General features: G+C 25.7%; 1 protein-coding gene, 1 long non-coding RNA gene and 1 pseudogene across 2 annotated transcripts; 1 reads left to right on the forward strand and 2 right to left on the reverse strand.

The window, feature by feature from the left end:
* The first annotated feature begins 468 nt into the window (after positions 1–468).
* On the forward strand, positions 469–4,130 carry LOC113557929. The gene is made up of 3 exons (XM_026963466.1): positions 469–607; positions 3,437–3,762; positions 3,939–4,130. The coding sequence occupies exons 1-3, from the start codon at positions 469–471 to the stop codon at positions 4,128–4,130; spliced, it is 657 nt and encodes a 218-aa protein (XP_026819267.1).
* A 3,133-nt stretch (positions 4,131–7,263) lies between these two features.
* On the reverse strand, positions 7,264–12,892 carry LOC113556522 (annotated as a pseudogene).
* Positions 12,893–14,633: 1,741 nt separating this feature from the next.
* LOC113558446 lies at positions 14,634–16,245 on the reverse strand. The gene is made up of 3 exons (XR_003405643.2): positions 16,094–16,245; positions 15,887–16,029; positions 14,634–15,629 (listed from the first exon to the last, which is right to left on the reverse strand). It is a non-coding gene; the product is annotated as an uncharacterized LOC113558446 (long non-coding RNA).
* Positions 16,246–23,773: the final 7,528 nt, after the last annotated feature.

The following is a 23,773-nucleotide window of genomic DNA, read 5'->3' on the forward strand; positions in this document are numbered from 1 at the left end:
GAACTGTTGTTTACTGTAAACTTAATAAAAAAATACAAAAATATATAAATGCAAAATTAAACATTAATTTGGCGTTAACATATTATTCCCGTGTACTAGATCGCAAATTTTGAACGGTCTCAATAGGCCGAACGCACACCGAAAGAGCAAAACTGTTCCGAGCTACTTAAATCAGCTCGGAGCTGTTTGGAGGCAATTAGAACATTGTGTAAAATAAGTGACGCGCGCACACTAAACAGTCAACATCAACATACGACAAAACAAAACGAAGTATGTTTGGTTTTGTCCGGTCTGGTTCTATTTTGTCTCCGAGCAAAATACGAACATTTTATATTATCGTATAAATTTGTTTATTTAAACGAATAGTTTTCACCTTAACACACGTCATTTTGGTATCAACTACAGATTTTTATGAATTTTTTAAATATACAGGTACAATAGTACAATATACTTAATAATTATTTTAAAATGGGATGTGATCCAGAGAAATTGATTAATCTTGTTTTTTTAAGAAAATCCATTTACAATTTTACCGATAAAAAACATAGCAATAAAATCATCCAAGACAGATTTTGGAATGAAATCAGCATAGAAATGAAAACATCAGGTTAGCTAATAAAAATATAAAAATAAAATAAAATAATAATAATATATTATAATAAATATAATATAATAAAATAATTTTAATTTTTACATGATGTATTTCTATATTAATGTATCTGTCATTAAAATTTTAAAAAATGTTATAAAGCTTATAAATTTTCCTTTTTTTGCCATGGAACTGAACCTATGTCTGAATTGAAATAATTCATGAACCATTGCTGCAGTAGATGCTCTATTAATTGGTTTTGATTTAATTTGGCTTTGGGCAACCGTTCGAGTTGTTTGAAGTTGAAGTTCATCTTGGATTTCGGTTGGAACCCCTTCTTTATCTATTATTATGTTGTGTTGAATACAACACGCCTTTGTGATTATAGTAGCTTTTTCAGGAAAAACTAGCATTTTATTTTCTAGAACATTAAAACGTTTCACAAGAATCCCAAATACACATTCTACAATTCTTCTGGCTCTTGATAAACGATAATTAAAAATTCTTTTTTCATTAGTTAAATTTCTTCTTGGAAAAGGTCTCATTAAGTTGGTTTGTAAAGGATATGCTTCGTCTACAACAAATACAAATGGAAACTCATCGTTAATTTGAGGGTCAATTTTTTTTTGACTGCGGAATATTTAATTTATTGTTTTTTAATAATTTTTCAAAATTGGATTTTTTAAAAATACCACTATCACTATTTCGTCCATAATCACCGATATCTATAGCTATAAATTTAGCATTAGCATCAACGACAGCTTGAAGTACAATGGAATGAAACCCTTTATAATTATAATATTCTGAACCAGCATTAGGAGAGCATTGTATTAATATGTTTTCCATCAATCGCGCAAAGTTCACGAAAGTTCCATAGTTCTTCAAAAGCTTTTGCTGTTTTTATCCAATGTTCAGTTGTAGGTGGTGGCATATAATTAGAGCATAATATATCGCATATGGCACAACAAACGTCACTTATAATTTTTCCAATAACTGAAGCACCAAGACGAAAATGATAATGTAACCGTTTAAAGTGTCCTCCAGAAGCTAAATAGATGAAAAATAATTATTTATTCTATTATACTTATTTATTATAATAAATTTTATTTTACATTTTTAGGAATTTTTAGCCATAAATAATTTATTTTTTTACGTCATTTTTAAATTCTGAACAAAGTTATGAATATTTTAATTTTACAAAGATGTTTATTTTTTATGTGTATATGTACACGATTACTAGTCGAAATAATGCTTCGATTTTCAACTTTAAATATTTTCTTACTTGAAATTTCACCAAATTTTTATTGGCATAATCTATACATGGTATAATTAAATTAAATTTTTTTTATCAAACGATGTTAAAAAAAATTTATTTGATAAAAATCAAATTGAGGACAACAATTTATATTTTAGTAAAAATATTAAATAAATAAAAAAATCTAAATAGAATAAAAAGAGTTCGATTTTTTATTAAAATTGGATGTTTTTCATTAAATATAAATTTTTGTTTTCGACCAGGCTTTTTATAACCAACATTTTTTTTTTTTTTTTTTTGATAAACTACATAAGATAAACACGATAAATTTTGTATTAATTTTCAAATCTTAAAATTACAAACAGAAAATTTTTTATGAAATTTTAACTCAAAATAATTTGCAAATATTCATGATATTGATAATAATACTAACTTCAAACGCTAATAAAAAAAAATGGGCTTTAGTATTATTATAATTTTTAAATCACTATAAGGCTAACTTATAAGGAACTTTGTATTAAATTTTCAAGTATTTTGATTTAACCAAAAATATTTTATCGATATTTATAAAAAAAAATACTAAACAAAAACGAATATTTCAAATGCCTATAAATAACATTAAATTAAGCGAAATATTTTGAAAATTAAATTATGTTAAAAAAATGCCAATCTAAAGAACTGTTAAAATTTTCAAGTATCTATGTTTTTTACTTTTTGAATAAAAACAATTATTGAAAACCGTTAGAGGATAAACAGTTATCGCTACGTGATTTCGTAAAAAATTCAAATTCAAATGCTCATAATATTTTTACTATAAGAGTTTCCTTCGAGTTTTTTCCATAGTTATTTGAAGGAAAACTTATAGAAAACTTAGTGTTGAATTTTGTAACCTTAGATATAAATTTGAAATTTTTATGAATTTTCAACTACAAAATTACTTGTAAATATTTTGTAAAAAATTGAACTTTAAATGCTTATAAAAAAAATTGTGACCAATGATTTTTGAATTTTTTTATAACTACAATAAGAAAAACTTATAAAAAACCTTGTATTAAATTTTCAAATTTTTTTGGGCACCCAATATTCTTTTATTGACGTTTTAAAAAAAAAATACTCAGATAATTCGATAATTTCAGTTGTCTATAAATAGTTCAAAAAATGTCAATATGATTTGAAAATTTAACGGTGTATAGATAATGCTAATTTAAACATTTTGTGAAACTTTCAAGCATTTACAGTGATTCGTTTTTTGAGTTGCAACCATAAAAAAAAATTGATTTTGTTGAAAACTGTTTTTGCATAAAAATTTCCGTTTTTCATTAGTTTTTATTTTTTGTTTTTCCGGCTCTTTTCAACATTTAACCCAAAGTACCAACTAGGTTCACTTCCCACGAGAAAAGATAATGAAATTCTAAGCATTTTCACTCTCCTAAAATTTGATGATAAATGCAAAAAAACAACACACATCATTATAAAACCAATATATTCATCGCTCCGCTCAATCTATACATTAACAGTTTTTGAGATTTTGATGCAGTTTGTCAAAAAATTTAATGCATGTAACAATAATTAATTTAACATACATTTTCTAGTGGCAGAGTGTAAAAGTAAGTGGGCGTGTCTTCGTAATAGTTTTGCAAGTGCATTACGTGAAGAAAAATCAAAAAAATCTGGTTCTGCTGCTTCGAGAAAAAAAAAGTGGTATTTATTCAAGGAAATGTCGTTTTTGTCAAGTTTTATGATGCAGCTCAAACAAACATTAAGTAATCTGAAGGCATCTGATGATGAAAGTGAGGCAACTTATACTAAGAAAAGTACAGAAAATGCAGATTTCAATGAGAGCATTAATGAAATTGAAAATGAAGGTACAAATACTACATCTTTAATTGACAGGCAAGACCTGGTATCTTCTGAATCTGTATTTAAAAAACCAAAAAAAAAACTCAAACTAAAAATTTGGCTGCGGAATAAGTTGCAGGGCCTATGATTGAATTTTTACGTTCAAAAACAAATAAGTCAGTTGTTGAAGATGTTGATTTATTATTTTTTAAAAGTCTTTTACCTGATTTAAAAAAATTAAATGAAAAAAACCAGCACCAGTTTAAACATTTTGTGTTAACAACTTTAAACTTGTACATCGATAGTCAAGAAGCTCAAGAATCAGCAAATAATGATAAAGTATCATATGGTAGTACTACATCACATGTACCAGTACAGGAATTTCAAACTTACAACTATACTTTCAGCCCACCCGGATATTCATCATCAAATAGCTCATCATACTGACTACCTACTTATTAACTATTTTGAATACTTATTAAATTATTAATACTTATTATGTACATTTGTTTTACATTTATATCAGTTTAAAGTTTGATTAATAAATATTTCTAGTATATAATTATAGTATTATTATTTGAACTTACCTCAAGGTTACTAACAATTTTTCAGCAGGATCTATACTTTTACGAAAATTTGTGTCTTGTGATCTTATTGCAAACCAATTTCATTTAATATAAAGTCAAAAGTAGTTGAACTTATACGAGTGAAATTTTTAAATTTTAACTCATCTTTACGCAATTCAATCAAAAAATTCAAAATTGTATTATTTTCTGTACGTTTTTTATTTATTTCGTGTACCCAAATTTTACGTTTACGTTTATTTTCATTTATTCACTATTTAACAAAAATTGCTACAAAAGCAGTACAACATAATCTTCACGACTGGTGTACAAAAACAAAAATGAGTAGGAAATTATTTTGTCTTGTTTGGTTTTGTTTTGTCAGTGGGAATAAAATTTGTTCTGAGCTGTTTGAAATAATATGTTTCGACCAGTTCGGAACAGTTTTGCTCTTTTGGTGTGCGCCCGGCCGTAGGATTGAGCTGTCTCACTACACTACGAATTTTACTAAATTTTACTAGAAAAATATGAAATACCTATGTATAATATACGTATAAAAGCAATGAGTATGCACTTTTTGAGCTAAAATTGACAAAATATGCAAAATTTGCATTTTCAATTTTCAATTTTTTAACTCGCCATTATATAATTCACATTTCTAACTTAGTCTGCTATAAATTGAGAGCATACTGTACAATATACAATTCCTACAACTTCCAAGCCCTATTTATTAGTAATTTTTACCTAATAGTTATTATATTTTTAAAACAATAAAAATAATTTAAATAATTAAAAGAATTTGTATAAGCAATATAATATAACTATTATATATTAACACTTAACAATGTTCACAATGTTGTATAAATTAGTATGGCATAGGTTTTTGCTGATAATTTAAATATGAATAAAGTAATGGTTAGTTTATAGTCATATTATTTTAATTTTGATATTGATATAATATACTACTGTCTACATGTCTACTAGTATAATAAAATAAAATAATGGTTTACTTCAATATTTTATTCTCACTTTTAATTAAACAATTATAATTAAAAAAAAAATTTAAAAGTATTTCCATTATTTGAATAAAAAATTGTTGACTAAGTATAGAAAAATTATACATTTATATAATAAATAAATTTATTGAATTTTGTCTTTGATTAGAATATTAATTTATGAAAGTTCCTGTAATAATTAATTTTATATAAACATTTTTTATAAATTGTAAGACTTATATTATATTATGTTATCAGCTGTTAACCTTTCAAAAGAGTATAATTATAAATTGTACATGAAAATTCTACTTATTATTTTATTTACTTAATTTTACAAATTAATACAAAAAGTAAATTAATTTAAATTACTTTGTTTTATATTAACTGAATTTAATTAGTTAATTTATATAGCCTCGGAAATTCCTTTACAAACAATATAAAAAATTGTGTTTAAATTAAATATTTAATAAATAACTCGATGATACAATTTTATTAAAACAGACATATCATTTAGTATCTAATAAACAACACCACCCATCGTATTGAACTTTTTTTTTACTTATTAGTTTTTATTATTAATTCAATTTTATATCATAAAAAGATGTAAACTTAGTAAAGAAAATAAAGCAATAAAAAGATTATTTAAAATAATTTTTACCATTTCTAAGGGGTCTGGTATGGAAGAAAAATCTCGGAAATGCAACTTTAAATAACCATACTTTTGAACTTTATAATAGGGAAATTCACAATTTATTTTAATAACAACGCAATTAACTGGGTTATTGTGGACATACAATTTTCTGCTATATTGTATGATTAAAAACTGGAAAATTCATCTAGATAAAGTATTTGAATAAAAATTACTTTAATATTAGTTATTCATGTTGCAGTATATTAATAATGTGTTATTTATTTGAGATTTGCAATAGATAGATTGACAGATGTAAATCAAAGATTATGAATGTGCAATGTTTCCAATGATTTAAATGTTGATTGTTTTAAAAATTGAGAATTATGTAATGCAATAGTCAGGATCCAAATACACCTTTATACAACATAAACTATTAAAGTTATTGCATAATATGTAAATAATTAGTACTAAGAGGATGCCACACCTGCATGTGTTGTCTTTGTCTTCCAGATGTAAAATACTGCAAAAACTGATTTGCGCAGGAAAGAACGGTAATACTACAGTTACAAGTGTTAAAACTAAGAAACGACAGTTTAAACTTTGGCTGTGAAATATAATTTATAATTTTTAGATATCAGGGCTACAATAAAAGTTATTCAAGTTTGAAACAATAAGAACTTTTTTTCTGTAATTGATATAAAAAAAAAATAATAAAAATGATATTTCACAACTAAATGTCTTCTTATTTTATGGTGAATTTTGTTCCTTAGTTATGACTTTAGCTTTCTTGGTTCTTTTCCGCGCAAAACAATTTTTGTTATGTTTTACATTTTTAAGACAGAGACAACAAATGCAGGATGTAAAGTTATCTTATAAAATGTTACTGTCATAATAGTTTTTCTTGTTGTAGTTTATTCTTTGTATTAATTTTCTAAATATTTGCAGTAAAAGTTTTGACAGATTTTCCATGACCAATCAGATTCTAATATTTTGGACAAGTTTTATCAGCAATATCAACTAAAAATAATTTTGGTAAAATTACATTTTAATCTTATAAGTAGTTATACAAAATATTAGATATCTACACAACCAAGTATACATTTATAATATTAGCAACTCAACAGTTTATCGTTACTAGGGAAGTACTTATTTTAGTACAATTAAATGAACAAATTTTTAGCTATGATGTACTATTTTTATTTTATGCAACAAATATCTCAGTTATTATAAATAATAAGACTATGAAATATGAATAGAAATAAAAAACTAATACAATTAAACATATTAATTATTTGGTAAAGCAATTTTTATGAACATTTTGTAAAAAGATAACAATTAATAATGACACTTAAATACACTAAACTAAAATACTATCCATATATAATCTTTTAAAAAGCAGATGTATGACATAAAATACACAGTCATTATTAACTTAAAGTATTAATGAAGTTTTAATGAGTTATTTAAAATGTAAAAGGTAACTAATACATAAAACAAAAAAAGTTTAATTTGAGAACTATTATGAAATATATTTTGAATATTACGAAAGACTAAAAACAGCTAAGTAGGTGATAAGATTTAAATTAATTTTGTTTGTTGTAAATAACCATGTCAGACTCAACTTTAAAAACTGCAGCATCATTATCCATTAAACAATTTACAAATTGAGTATTACGGAATGCAGCTGCTGGTGTTAAAACATCCCTATAATACAACATAATATTTTAATAAAATTTCAAACTTTATTATTTTTAAATAAAATTTTATACCCTTTGAGAATATTATTTTGATCTTAAAAATAGTAGTTAATAATCAGAGTAGTCTTAAAGTATAGGCTCAAAAATTCTAAGGGTACCTAATTTATTTAAAAAATATTATAGTACTGATGAATGCTCACACATCACTCATACAGATTATAGACCAAAATATGCTTTCATTTCGCCTTCAAAAGGAATAAAATATTCAAGTGATTTAATGAAAATAATTTATTTAAACTACTGTAGATAGCAGTGTTTCCCAACCTTTTTATAATGACGACCCTTAAAATTACTCCTTGTTGATTACGCAACCCACCTCCACTAAAAAAAATGTAATTGTATATATATTTCTGTGTAAGTTTATTCAGTCGCGACCCATAGGCTGGAAAACACTGTTGTATAGTGTATATTAATTATTATTTATTAAATTATATACGATCAATGAAAAGCAACGATTTATTCATAATACTAATTATATACTAGCATCCTGAGTAGAATACCAATTTTTTGGTTTATTACCCAGGTTAGTTCTTATTTTTCAAAGAGTAAAATTAATATTATTCATTATACTCATACTAATAAATTCATATAAAAGTATTAATAAAACAGGTATTTAATAATTTGGATATTGTTTTTCATTGAGTGTAGACTAACTCTATTTGAATAGCTAATAGATCCGTTTTATTGTACTCCTATATATAGATGCTGATTACAGAATACATTTAGTTTCTTCATAAATTTGATATAGCCTGCTTTAACATTTATTTAAATGACAAATTTAAATAAAATATTAATTATTTTATGTATTCAAATAATATGTATTACACTTTTATTAAACTACTAAAAGTATTAATTTTATAATTCAATAATTATTTAAGGTTGGGCTTGCATAACTTTAAGGCAGTTCTGCTAATGATAATTGGATTAACTTACCCTAATAAGGAGAATTCTAAGAGGTTCAAATATGGCCAAGATTGATAGTAATAAAAATAATAGTATAGCAAAGATAGCTGGTAATAAACCACTCATAACCCTATAATTTCGAACATGAAAATTATAAGGTAAATCTTCTATGGTTTTGGCATGATGTATTGACCTAGCAACAACAGCTTCATCAGGTTCTAGAAAAGCTAAACACCAATCTATGGTGTTACTTTGCATACTTATTTGCTGTCTATGCAATATCCTAAAATTTAAAATGTACAAGTTAAAATTAATTATTTAAAATTCATTCTCATACTTAAATAACAAAATATTTTTACAACTTGAACAAGGTATATTTCTAGGGCAGTGTATGTTAAGTGGTATACTCTATTCTAAATAAGTTTGGAAAAACTTATGTGGCCGACACCCAGTTCGAGTGCTGCAATTGGTCAGAATATATATCATAACACATGGTCATCACGCCGCTTAACTACATTTCTATGAACTACAACACATTCACATTCTCATTCTTTCCAAACTTATTTGGAATATAGTAGAGACAATATTGAAAGACTATTCCTTAAAAATATTACATAATAGCCTAAGTTAATCATTAAGATTGAGGAGATTATACAAGAGGATTTAATTAATAACTGCTTGATGTTTCGTCTTCACATAACATAATATATAGTATATAAATAAAATGTTATAATCAGAATAATCTATTTAACTATTATTATAAGCATGAAAGTAGATTGACCTAATATTAAATTAAACGGTAAGAATAAAATCTAGCTCACTTAGTTTATTTTATTTTGAACACTGAGACAAAAATTACATCTAATTGTTTGTTAATACAATGTAATAAAAGTATCATTATAATATTATAATAATTTTACTAAAATATTTAATATATTATACCAGTGGTTAACAACCTTTCTGGTCTCACGGGACACATTCACAAATTAAAAAGTTTGTGAGCCTAACAAAAATAAAAATGTTGTATCCATAACTAGTGATGGGTAAATATATTTTTGGTATATCCCCTTGTTATTTACCCGGTATTTTGGGTAATTACTTCAAACAAAAATAATTTAATAACATTTTGTTCATACACAAACAACTATAAACAGTATGGTGATTCAAGTCAAAATACCTATATTTAATTAAATATGTTTTATGTGAAAAGTTGACAAGATAATATTTTTCAAAAAATACAGAAAAAAATATAATATTCATAAACTCACTATTGTCATCATATTGTCTAAAAGAAAATATAAAATACATATTAATATATAAAAAAAATAAATAAACAATATTAATAAAGTAATAAAAAAATGTATTTGTTTAACCAGAATTCAAATATGAAATAAAACATAACAAAATGTAAAATGCATAATAAACAAATAAAAATTTCTTACCCTTTGGGAATTTACCCACAGCCCATCCACTACTCATAATTATCCACTATGAAAAAAAAAAACAATCTAAAACTTTAAAATAATGAAATGTATAAAAAAATGTTGTCATTTTTAAAATTTAAAGCAGGCCGTATACAATAGAGGAGCAGACCGCCAGTTGCTAACCACTGTTATACTATTAAAAGAAAAAAAATACTTCTAAAATAAAAACTATGTTTTATTTTTATACTTTTTCACATATAATACCAGTTTTGTACTTGAACAATTAACCGGAACTCTGTTAATTTTTATATAATTTAACAAATATAAAGATGTTGTAAAATGATACATACTTGAAAATATTTGGCTTCAATCGAGTCACTTCCATTAACTTATTCAACAGATTTCGGTAGTATAATCGTTGTTTTCTAGTAGCCAAAGCAGTACAACACTTATCCAAACACTTTCATGGATTAATCCAGTCTAAAATACAATCATAGCTTATTAGGGTTAGCAATTAAAAATGCTACTTTATTAAATTAGCTTTTTGCATAAAATTTGAATACTTATATAATGAAATTTAATATTAACAACCAATATTAGCAAAACTTCAAAAACTAAAAAATGGATATATAATATCTTAGTTATAACATATTAATGTGCAGTAATGAAGCTGAAAGTTAGTTTTTAAGTAATTAGATCAATTTATGAAAAAAATAATATTATTATACATTTATTTTATTTGATATCAATAAATATTGCTGAGTCTTATTGATTTAAATTAATTATTAAACATTTATCATTATTTATATTATCAATTAAAAAATGTATTATTATTATCTTCTATATATAATGATAATTTTGTTAGTGTATTATAAAAAAACAGTTTTTACTACTTATTCTAATAAAAATATGCTATTCACTATAGTAAATGCAAATGAACTCAGATACATTTTTATGTATATGTCAACATTCTTCAATTCACCTAAAATTAAAACGCAATTAATAAACAAATAAAAATAAAATTCAGATAAGTATATATAAATATATATGCTACGGTCAAGGTAGGAAATCTGGGCATTGTTATACAATGTTTGAATATTTTGGGAAATGTTACAATCACAGTAGATTATAATCTACCGTGGTTATAATGATCATTTTAATACTCAAATTGTTCATACATTGGCCGGGAATTTATGAGATTGTCCGGGCAAAGTGTATCTTCCCCGGATTCAAGTGAGCAAGCAAAGTAAATTAGATTCAGCGCACTGTACATATTTATATTGAATAGCACTTATACATAACAATGACACTAGAAAACTATACTGAGATATTTTATTTGTATGTGACACTCATAACAAATAACAAGAACTGATCCGCAATCTTCACAATAAAGTAATCACCTTAGTATATTGCATGAACACTATTGCTATTCACGATATGCAAAGAGGTGTTTATCTAGGCTAATGAGGTACCACCAGTACAAATTTTTTTAAGAAATGAAGTGACAAGAAAACTTCTAAATTAGGTGGTCAATAGTATGATAGGTATACTTGCAATACATAATGTAAGACCAACCGGTGTAAATATAAAAAATCTGGCCGACTTAGTAATTCAAAGTACCACAATAGTGGTGTATGTAGTAATAAATTAAGTAAAATAATGCTATTTTTATGTGTCATGTGATTATTATTTTTTAGTAATAATAAATAAATAATTATAATTAAAAAAAAAAAAAGTATTCATTTTAATCATGTCAAACCACTTTTAGATTATTATTAACTCTTCAGTTGTATGTACCTAACTGGAAACCTAATAGGTTTAAAAACTTATACTTGAAGCGTCTATTTTAGGTTTTTTTTATGATTATCTAAGTACCCTGTAAGATTTTTTATTCAATTTTTAACTTATAGTGTCCAGACAAGGTTAACGTATTTCAACTTTGCCTTTGAACCTCAGGCACTGTGCACAATGCCCGTCTCCCTACTTTGTCCATAACATATATTTTTTAATGTCTATTAACTATAAATATACCATTGAAATGATTGTATAAAAATTCCACACCAAGGCCAGCAGGTACACTCTTAATACCAAGTGCACTAACAATTATTGAATTATTCTCTTCAGCTTGTTTATTATATAAATATGCCATTTTCTCCATAAACTATAGTTAAAAATGTATTATATAACTGAATACAAACAAAATTTACAAAAATTAAAATAATATTTTCTAAATACATTTTTATTTTTATAATTGTTCATTTACAAACATGCAATAATATAACAAAAACAATTAATATTTAACATACTTTTAAAAATACACACACAAAAAAAAAAAATGATAGATACTTTAGAATCCCGATATAAAAATAACAATTTATCTAAATTTAACAACCTATACATCATTACATCACTTACTAATGGTTCACCAGTTACATCAACATAATGAGTAGATGTTAAAACACAAGATTTGACTACAACTTCTCCATATATATATAGTATGGTGAAATACAGTTTATAACCACAGAAGTTTTTTGAGCCATTATCATTACAGTTGTAATATCGTATACAGTGTCATAAATAATATCAATTATTTTATCTTCATAACCATCTATATAATATTTAATAAATACATCAAAAATACTAAACATAAGTAATAAAATCTATTTCTATAGTATTATATTTCTAGATCTATAGGCTGTAATGCTCAGCATTAATATTTCATCAAACAATAAATTATTTTATGTATATTCAAGTCCATAAAAAAAATAAAAATACAATTACATTTTATACTCTGATATTAAAATAACATTACTGGAGACAGTGCTTAACATCATTTATAGAAACGAAAAACACCATTGTTGTTTTAAAAGTTAAAAATTCAAACATTACACAATGGTTTTTAACGTTCCTTAAAAAATGAAAGCTGTTATCTGTAAATCCTAAATTGAATAATTATTTTATAGTAATGGATATTATAAAATAAGAAAACTTACCAAGAGTTATATACAACTTATCCAATATATTTTTAATTTATCAATGTTACGTCCTAGCAATAGCCCATGTTAAATTGTATGTTTGAGAAAGGTGATCCATTTCCATAACAACATGTTTTCCAGTATATCCTGAAGCTCCAAAAATGATTATATCATATTTGCGTTTTGATTTTGTATCAATAATATGTTCGTTGGCCGGATTTTGTTTGACAGTAATTTCTTGGTTGAGTATTTTGACAACCATTTTTGATGCTTGTTCTTACGTTGGGATCCTATTACAATAAAGATAATACAGTATTTTATTAACACATTCAAGTATTTCAAGTTATAGTATATATTATAAAGCAATAATGAAACTATTACTATATTGACATAATGCAATAAACATTTAGGTTAGAATTACTCTTTACTTTATAGTAGCGACTAGCTCGTTGAAATCATTTTAACCAAACAATATTAGTTAATTTGACAATTAATAAGAAAATTTTGAACATAGGAATACGGTGATAGTCGAGGTGATAGTGGAAGTACATTAGTACAATAGTACATCCCAACTGAATAAACTACATTGCTGGAATAGGAGGTAGAGAAGGGGCCATTGTCAAGAATTCTATCATCCATAGCTAGCACAACTCCAAAAAATGAAATAATATATTTATCTCTATACAAAATACTCGTGATACGATTCGGAGTCTTGGACTAGACACTCGAGGACATATTGTCATTATAGATCTACCCACGTGTGTACAATTGCCCAAAGAGACAGACCGAAACAGCATATGACGTTTTTGTCGTAACCTAGCGGAATAAGCCATTATTTCGTTAATGGCCCGATCATGTGGTACTCACCTCGGACAATGACACGCAGTAAGATGGTAAGATTAAAATATGACGACCGCAGAAATTAAGTCTGCGAGACTGTATCGATCCAAGACCTCTAGGCAAACTGGTAGGAAACGAAATGATAAACGAAACCATTAGGTTAAGAAATAACAAAAACGTCGAAAACGATGCCGCCACACTGGTAATCGACAAGTTGTTGAGTGGAGTGGATTGCGCGTGTGTAAGCGAGTTTAGCGGGGATGACGCTTGTTGGTGTCTCCCATCCGCCCAAAAACACCAATTGGCGGTTATGGTGCGTACTGCTTGACGTGTCCTAACTGTGTAGATAATATAAATTATAGATAAATATGCACCTCCATAAAAATAATTATATTGTGCCGGTTACCAGCATATCTGTTATCAACAGCATGAACCACAACAAGTAAACATAACCGGCTTAAACAATATATATTGCCCGAACCTTGATTGTTCAGTGATAAAATCAATTCACCGTGGTTTGATGCATTTGTTCTAAGTGTTAACACTACTATTACCACTTGAATTTAAATATTATAATAATCATTAATATAACGAAATCATAAAATCGAATAATGTAATAAAAGTAATTATTGTAATATGGCGCTCAATAATGAATAATAACAAAAATAATAAAATGTAATGAAGATGATCAAGACTTATAGCATTTGCATTACCATCATAAATAGTCGATAGATATGGTAAGGCATAACACTATAGCAGGAATAAACAAATACTTTTCATAGTGCGCAAAATTCAAATTTTAAATTTTATTTTGCATATTATATTAACATATTTTTACATATTGACGCACATTTGCGATTTTTAATAATTGCTATAATTATTTATAGATGAAAATTGTTAAACATGATATTATATGATAATTTGACTTATATTACAAATCCATATTTTTAATTGCTTATAAAACAAACAAATATTAAACGTTAACACTGACAGAGGGTGTAAGCGTCGCCGTACTGAAGAAGACGGCCGATCCACCATGAGGAAAAACTAGTTGGTCGTTTGCCATTGATCGCGTCCCTGCTTACCGTAACAGAGCGTTATTTACACAGCTTTTGCTGTATTTGTGTATTTGTTGTTCATTTAATAAAGATTTTTGTTGTTATAAACTAATTATTTTACGCCGATATTAACACAAGTGTCTTGAACCTTGACTACGAGACTAAGGATATGATTTTAATTTATCATTTTTAACTATTATGTTTCATTTAACTTGATATTTTTACTTCATAAAATCTAAATCATGATTTTATAATTTAATTTTGACGAATAACACAATTTCATAATTTTTTCATATTGAAAAGGAGCAAATTTCAGTTCATATACAAATGCATTCTGTGGTTTAACTCATTTTACATTTTAATTCTTCAATACATTCTGGTACTTGTAGTATTTTTATGGTTTATCATAATTATTATTTCTTATCATTTTTTCCATTATATTTATATCTCATATAATTTTGTAGTTTTACATTCGTATTTGTATTTAAGTTTTAACAGTAAATTATTTTCAAGTATTTTGTAACAAAAATGAAGTTTGTCTGTTAGTTTTTGTTTTCATGTTTTCATTTCTGAATTATTCAGTATTATCCATTGTCATATAAAGATTTTCGTACTTATTATTTTTTGTCATTCGTACTATAAATTATATTCAATTGCCATTAAACGTACAATGCATAAAACCATTATTATTATCAGTATCTCCTAGTTCATTTTCAACATTAGATGTTGATACTTTCCAAAAGTAGTATGAATGCAAATTCCTGTCTCAGCATACCTTAAGTGATCTGCTGTATTGGCGTCTGAAAAAATGTAGTCAGTTAAATATATTTAATAGTTGGAGAATAACTTGAGAATACAGTGTTTAATAAGCAGTTATATGTATGAATTTGTAATAATAATCAAAATAATCATATAAAACCATGTGTTATAGTGTTGATGAAGTATCGGCTAAAATTAAATAAATGAAAGTTAATAATGGAAAATTATAATTATTTTTTTAATGTGATAAACTTTTTGTTACATTACTATTAAGTTACTATTAATTAAATTCAGTCACCATTAAAGATATATTGCATAAAACCATTATTATTATCAGTATCTTCTAGTCCATATTCAATATAAAATGTTGATACTTTCCAAATGTAGTATGAATGTGAATTCCTGCCTCAGCATGCCTTGAGTGATCTGCTCTACTGCTGTCTGAAAAAATGTAGTCAGTTAAATATGTATAACGGTTGGATGATAAAATGTCACTACTACATACTATAAGGAGAACGAAAATGTTTATATGACAACTTCTACGTGAACAACACTGAATAATTCAAAAATGGAAACAATCAAAACAAAAACTAACAGAAAAACTTCATTTTTATTACAAAATAATTGAAAACAATTTACAGTTGAATCTTAAATACAAATACGAATGTGGAACTGTAAAAAGATATGAACTTGAAGCATTTAACAAATGATAAGAAATAATAATTATGATAAGCCATAATAGATTATACAAATCTACCAGAATGTCTTGTAGGATTTAAACGTAAAACAAGTGTAACTAAAAAATACACTTGTACAATAACTGAAAATTGCTTCAGAAATAATATACTAAAAAACAAAGAAAAAAGTACGATCAAAAAGAACTACAAGTAAATGTAAAAATTGGCGACTAAGTATGGGTAAAAAACCACCAACAGAAGGGAAAGTTAGGACCAAAATGGGTGGGCCCTTACAATGTAATACAATTAAATAATAACGAAAATATAAAAATTCAACGAGGCAGAAAGGAAATAAAATCACACAAAAATGAAATAAAACTTGCAAATTAAAATTCAATAATTCATAACACACAATGCAAATATAATAATTACTCATAAATTTGTTTATTAAAATATTCAAAGCCGTATTACTTAATTTTGTTTTTCCAATTTTCTTACATTTTTTTTTCTTCTCATTTTCAGAATTATTTTTGGAAACCGATGGCAAATTCATTCAATCTAACTCCAATATACAACCCATTAGGAATCTATTTTCACACAATAAACAATTTACGCATATACAACTCACTGGCGCTTCTTAACCTATATTAATATTACAAACTATAATGAAAAATACAATAAAATCGGTAACATGATAAAAGATTTTGAAGAGTCCTGTGAAATGAATAAAGCCCTTGAGATACAACAACTTTGTTCCCAATATAATTACCAAGCATATAACTTTTTATCAGAAATTAGTAGTAATAAAGAAAATGTAATGAAAATTATAGATCAACCAAAAATAATAGCCGTACCAAGAGAGGACTTATCAATTTAGTTGGGAGAGTATCTAACGTCCTATTCGGTGTATATGACGACACCAACGCAGAATATTTTTATAGTAAAATAAGAGATATTGAAATTTCAAATTCACACGTTTCTAATTTATCTGATGCACGAATACAAATTATGCAATCAATTATATCAAACGTAAACTTATCGCTATTAGAAATAAATAAAAATGAAATTAATTTAGCTGACAAGTACAGTTATCTACTTCATGAATTGCAAACAGAGATAGCTACAATAGGTATCTTAAATTTTAAAACAGCACTAGAAGAAAGAATATCATTATTAAATATAATTTTAACACAATACGCATTTAAACAGAAAATTTACTAAATATAATAAATATGGCCCTACATTGTTTCATTCACTCCAGTATATTAGATACAAATACCCTTAAAAACCAGTTAAAAGATATTAAAAACAGAATTACCCATAGGAGAAAGCATACTAATAGATTTAGATAATTCAGGAATATCAGAATTGTTAAGACTAATAACAACTAACATAGTATATATAGAAAATGTATTAATTTTCGTCATAGAAATACCTTTAGTTAACAATTATGAATTTATATTATATAAAAACATATTTTTACCTGTTAACATATACGATAACGACTATGTAATGATAGCTCCAAAATCTGATTATATAGCTAAAGATAAATCTAGATTATATTATTTAGAATTAAGCGAATTACAAGTATCAAAATGTAAACAAATGATGAATACATTATTATGTACTTATGATCAACAGTTACATCATTTGGATGAATCTTGTGAAAGTAACAATATTAAGAAAGCCAGGTATATTGCCTAATTTGTGTAACTTAAAAAGTTTAATTTTAATTTTAATAAATAGCATAGGTTAGATAATACAAATTCTTGAATATATGTTATGATTAGGGATAGTAATATTAAAAGTATAAATAATTCAGAAACAATAGTTGTAAGAATAACTGGCACTGGCATTTTAAATTTATACAATCAATGTGAAACCAATACTTGATGATGGGACATTATTAATAGCAAAAAGAAAAATAACTACTAAAATGTACAAAGACTTTGTCCCACAACTTGAGGTTTCAACTGGAAAACTAAATTAAACATTACAAATACAATTTAAAATAATTAAAAGTATTCCAGATAAAGGTAATTCTAAAGTAAAAAAAATTTATTCAAAATAATAGAATATTCCAAATCACTAGAAGAATTAAAAAAAAACAATTTACAATTAACAATTGAAACTTAAATACAAATACGAATGTAAAACTGTAAAAAGATATGAACTTTAAGCATTTAACAAAAGATAAAAAATAATAATTATGATAAGCCATATTAGAAAGTACAAAAACTACCAGAATGTCTCGTAGAAACTAATTGCAAAATAAGTGTAACAAAAAATACACTTGTACAATAACTGAGTATTGACTTAAATGAAATACATAAAAGTTAACAATGGAATATTAGAATCATTTTCTGAATCTAATGGACAGGGTATCTTGACAGTAACATTGTAAACCACTGCTATTAATTGACTATAAAAGAAATTCATTAACCATTATACTTACAGTGCATATAACCATAATTAAAATCAGAATCTTCTTGTCCAGTTTCAACATGGGATGTTGGACGTAAGATGATGATACTTTCCCAAGTAGAAGATATTTGTTTTCCTGTCCCTGCATGCCTTAAGTTAATTGCTTTTCTGCCGTCTAAAAATGTTAAGTCAGGTTATATATCTATAATGGTTAAGGAATATCTTGAGAATAAAGTGTTATATAAGCAATTAAACGTGTGCATTTTAATATTTGTAAAAATTATCATATAAAAAGAAAAGGTAGTCTTTATGAAGTGTTAGCTTCAATGAAATACATGAAAGTTAAAAATGGATAATAAGTATGATTTTCCTTATCTAATAGTCTAGGTTTTATGAGACTAACATGAAAACAATGTATACTATAAGCAGTTAAAAATATGAATTTTTTATATACATCGAAAATTAACATATAAAATCATGTTTTTAAGTGTTTATGAGGTCCAAGATTTAATGAAATACATGAAAATTGTCAATGGGAAATAAGAACGATTTTCCTGATCAGTAGTCTAGGTTTCAAGATACTAACATGAGAATTGAGTATTTTGTAAGCAATTAAAAAAATGAATTGTAAAATACGCCAAATTTTCCATATAAAAACATGTTTTATAATGTTTATGAAGTATTGGCTTAAATGTAATGTATGACAGTAATTAATGCTAAATAAGAAACATATTATCTAAATAGTGGTTAAGGTTTCAAGATATTAACATGAGAATTTAGTATTTTATAAGCAATTAAAAAATAGGAATTAATAATATACGTCAAAATTATTATATAAAAACATGTTTTATAGTGTTTATGAGGTATCAGCTTAAATAAAATACTTGGAAGTTAATAATCCTAAATAAGAATAATTTACTGAATTCATTGGTCTTGGTTTCATGATACTATTTTTTTGTTTCACTAATATTAAGTTGCTACCAATTATGTTCAATAACCATTACACACACATTGCATAAATCCAATATTATTATCAATATCTTCTAGTGTATTTTCAAAATAAGATGTTGATACTTTTCCAAAGTGGTATAAATGCAAATTCCTGTCTCAGCAAGCCTTGGGTGAACTGCTGCACTGCAATCAGCAAAAAATGTAGTCAGTTAAATATGTAAAATTGGTGGAGAATTAATTGAGAAATGAGTGTTTCATAAGCAGTTCAAAATATGAATTATAACACAAGTCAAAATTATCATTTAAAAGCATGTTTTATAATGTTTATGAAGTATCAGCATCAATCAAATTTTTTGAATTTGAGTTTTTGTTTAATCTTTTCGAAATTTGAGTGCTGACTCATAAATGCCACGACGAGTTTGAAAGGTTAATAAAGGTTAAAAAATCGAATGGATTGTTTTTTCGTACACGCATAATTTTCTGTATGGTACCTATACCACCGTATAACGATTTAACGAAGTATCTTTTTGAACTTTGTTTTTTTACACGTTTTATGTTGTTAAGGTTTCAACGTTTAGCAATTACGCCAACAGCATAAAAAATAGTTTATATATAAATAGTTTTTCATCAAATCATATAGAGAATACATCTATTTAATGTTTATAGTGTTTATATCCCTCGTTTAGCGTTAAGAATTTAATATGTACCTAAGCGATTTCGTTGTTTATACGAGATACGACCATCATTTTTAAAATGTACGACGCAGTCAGTAGATTACTTCTGATCACTTCAGACTCAAATCTGCTCGAATACAACATTTCATTATTATTTATTAGTTTTAATTATATGTGTATATTTAATATGCAATATATTAGTATGATTGGTAGTAATTTGTTTTGAATTTCACAATATAACTTCGGTAATATTTATAGGAGATAAAGATTAAATTTTATGGACATCGATCATAAAAAATAAATTATTATGATTTATTTACATTGTTAAGTATTCAAATAATGAATCGTTATATGTATAAGATATATAACATACAAGACCGTTAAGTTCAATTAGTTAACCAGTGGACTGTACAGTCCGGAGAATATTTATGCATAATAAATGCTTACCTGCAACTATCTAAACACTTAAATAATACATACATCTATAGTTTAATGTTATTACTTTTTGACTTTTGTCTTACTAGTTACTATGTATCTATATTAAGACTCATGATATTTATACAACTGCCTGCTTAATTTACAAAGTACACAATATTATGGAAATTTATTTCATTATATTATGCTCAGTTAATCAGTTTTGAAATTGTATTTGTTTCTGAAAATATTATAATATTAAACATTTTGAATTCGGCGGCCAGAGATAAAATCTAATAAGTTGAATATTCTAATCCGAATGATATGATGTTTTTCATCCATGATTGTGGTTTAGTGATATAAAACATGTTTATCTATTAATATAATCGTTTGTATTTACTGTCTGATTTATGTTTCATATCTTTTTGCAGTTTTATATTCGTATTTGTATTTAAATTTCAACTTTAAATTGTTTTCAAGTATTTTGAAATAGGAATGAAGTTTGTCTGTTAGTTTTGTTTGATTATTTCCATTTCTGAATTATTCACCGTTGTCCACGTACTAGTTGTCATAAACAGACTTTCGATCTCTTTATGGTGTGTAGTAGTGACATTTTATCCTCCAACCATTATACATATTTAACCGACAATTTTTTTTTAGATGGCAGTACAGCAGATCACTCAAGGATTGCTAAGACATGAATTAACGTTTTAAACACTTGACAAAGTTACAACATCCTACGTTGAAAATGGACTAGACGATACTGACAATAATAATGGTTTTATGCAAAAGTACGAGTAATGGGTATAGAATATAATTGTGATTCAATTAATAGTAGTGTTACTAAAAGTCATGTAACCTTGACCATTAGATAAGTAATGATGCTTATTTACCATTATTAACTTTCATATTTTTCAGATTGCAGTGCAACAGATCACTCAACGGTTGCTGAGCATGAATTAACATTTTTAGCGCTTGGAATAGTTTCAACATCCTATGTTTAATATGATTAGAAGGTATTAATATTAATAATGGTGTTTTGCACGGTACGTGTAATGTTAAATGAATGTAATTGATAGCAACATAATAGAAGTGTAACAAAAGTTAGTGTTATGAAACCCTTACCATTAGATTAAGTAAATGATTCTTATTTAGCATTATTACCTTCCATGTATTTGATTGATGCTGATACTTCATAAACATTATAAACATGTTTTTATATTGTAAATTTGGCGTATTTTACAAATTCATTTTTTTAATTGCTTATAAAATACTCAATTCTCATGTTAGTATCTTGAAATCTTGACCACTAGAAAGAGAAATTGGATCTGATTTAGCATTAATTACTTTCATACATTTCATTTAAGCCAATACTTCATAAACACTATAAAACATGTTTTTATATTGTAAATTTGGCGTATTTTACAAATTCATTTTTTTAATTGCTTATAAAATACTCAATTATCATGTTAGTATCTTTAAACCTTCACCACTAAATTAAGAAATTGGTTCTAATTTAGGATTTATAAATATCATACATTTCATTTATGCCAATGTTTCATAAACTCTATAAAACTTGTTTTTATATGATAATTTTGGAGTATATTACAATTCAAATTTTTTATGGCTTATGAAACACTCAATTCTCAATTAATTGACATGAAACCAACACCATTGAATTAAGTAAATGATTCTTATTTAACTTTATTAACTTCCATGTATTTCATTGATGCTGATACTTCATAAACACTATAAACATGCTTTTAAATGATAATTTTGACTCGTGTTTTAAATTCATATTTTAAACTGCTTATGAAACACTCATTTCTCAATTAATTCTCCACTAATTTTACATATTTAACTGACAACATTTTTTGCAGATTGCAGTGCAGCAGTTCACTCAAGGCTTGCTGAGACAGAAATTTGCATTTATACCACTTTGGAAAATATCAACATCTTATTTTGAAAATAAACTAGAAGATACTTATAATAACAATAATGGTCTTTTGCAAGGTACGTGTAATAATAACTGTATGTAATTGATAGCAACTTAATATTAGTGAAACAAAAAGTAAGTATCATGAAACCAAGACCAATGAATTAGGTAGATGATTCTCATTAAGCATTATTAATTCCATGGATTTCATTGATGCTGATACTTCATAAACACTATAAACATGCTTTTAAAATGACAATTTTGACTCGTGTTTATAAATTCATATTTTTAACTGCTTATGAAACACTCAATTCTCAATTAATTCTCCACTAATTTTACATATTTAACTGACTACATTTTTTCAGATTGCAGTGCAGCAGTTCACCCAAGGCTTGCTGAGACAGGAATTTGCATTCATACCACTTTGGGAAAGTATCAACATCTTATTTTGAAAATAAACTAGAAGATATTGATAATAATATTGGATTTATGCAATGTGTGTGTAATGGTTATTGAATATAATTGATAGCAAATTATCTAGTGAAAACAAAAATTAGTATCATGAAACCAAGACCAATGAATTAAGTAAATGATTCTTATTTAGCATTATTAACTTCCATGTATTTTTGTTGATGCTGATACTTCATAAACACTATAAAACATGTTTTTATATGATAATTTTAACGTAAATTACAAATTCAAATTTTTTATGGCTTATGAAATACTGAATTCTCAATTTATGTCTTGAAACTTTGACCACTAGAAAGAGAATATGTTTCTTAATTAGCATTAATTACTTTCATACATTTCATTTAAGCCAATACTTCATAAACACTATAAAACATGTTTTTATTTGTAATTTGTGGCGTATTTTACAAATTCATTTTTTTAATTGCTTTAAAACATACTCAATTCTCATGTTAGTATCTTTAAACCTTGACCACTAGAAGAGAAATGGATCTGATTAGCATTAATTTACTTTCATACTTACATTTAAGCCAATACTTCATAAACACTATAAACATGTTTTATATATGGTAGATTTGACGTATATTACAAATTCATTTTTTTAATTGCTTATAAAATACTCATTCTCATGTTAGTACCTT

This window comes from Rhopalosiphum maidis, chromosome 3 (genome assembly GCF_003676215.2).
Source record: "Rhopalosiphum maidis isolate BTI-1 chromosome 3, ASM367621v3, whole genome shotgun sequence".
Classification (NCBI taxonomy): Eukaryota; Metazoa; Arthropoda; class Insecta; order Hemiptera; family Aphididae; genus Rhopalosiphum; species Rhopalosiphum maidis.

What these genes read in the sequence shown, in the direction of transcription:
- LOC113557929 (XM_026963466.1), top strand. Translation starts at nt 469, where the DNA reads ATGGGATGTGATCCAGAGAAATTGATTAATCTTGTTTTTTTAAGAAAA. An exon ending in CATAGAAATGAAAACATCAG is followed by an intron (nt 608 to 3,436) that starts GTTAGCTAATAA and finishes TACATTTTCTAG; the next exon opens with TGGCAGAGTGTAAAAGTAAG. An exon ending in ACCTGGTATCTTCTGAATCT is followed by an intron (nt 3,763 to 3,938) that starts GTATTTAAAAAA and finishes GAAAAAAACCAG; the next exon opens with CACCAGTTTAAACATTTTGT.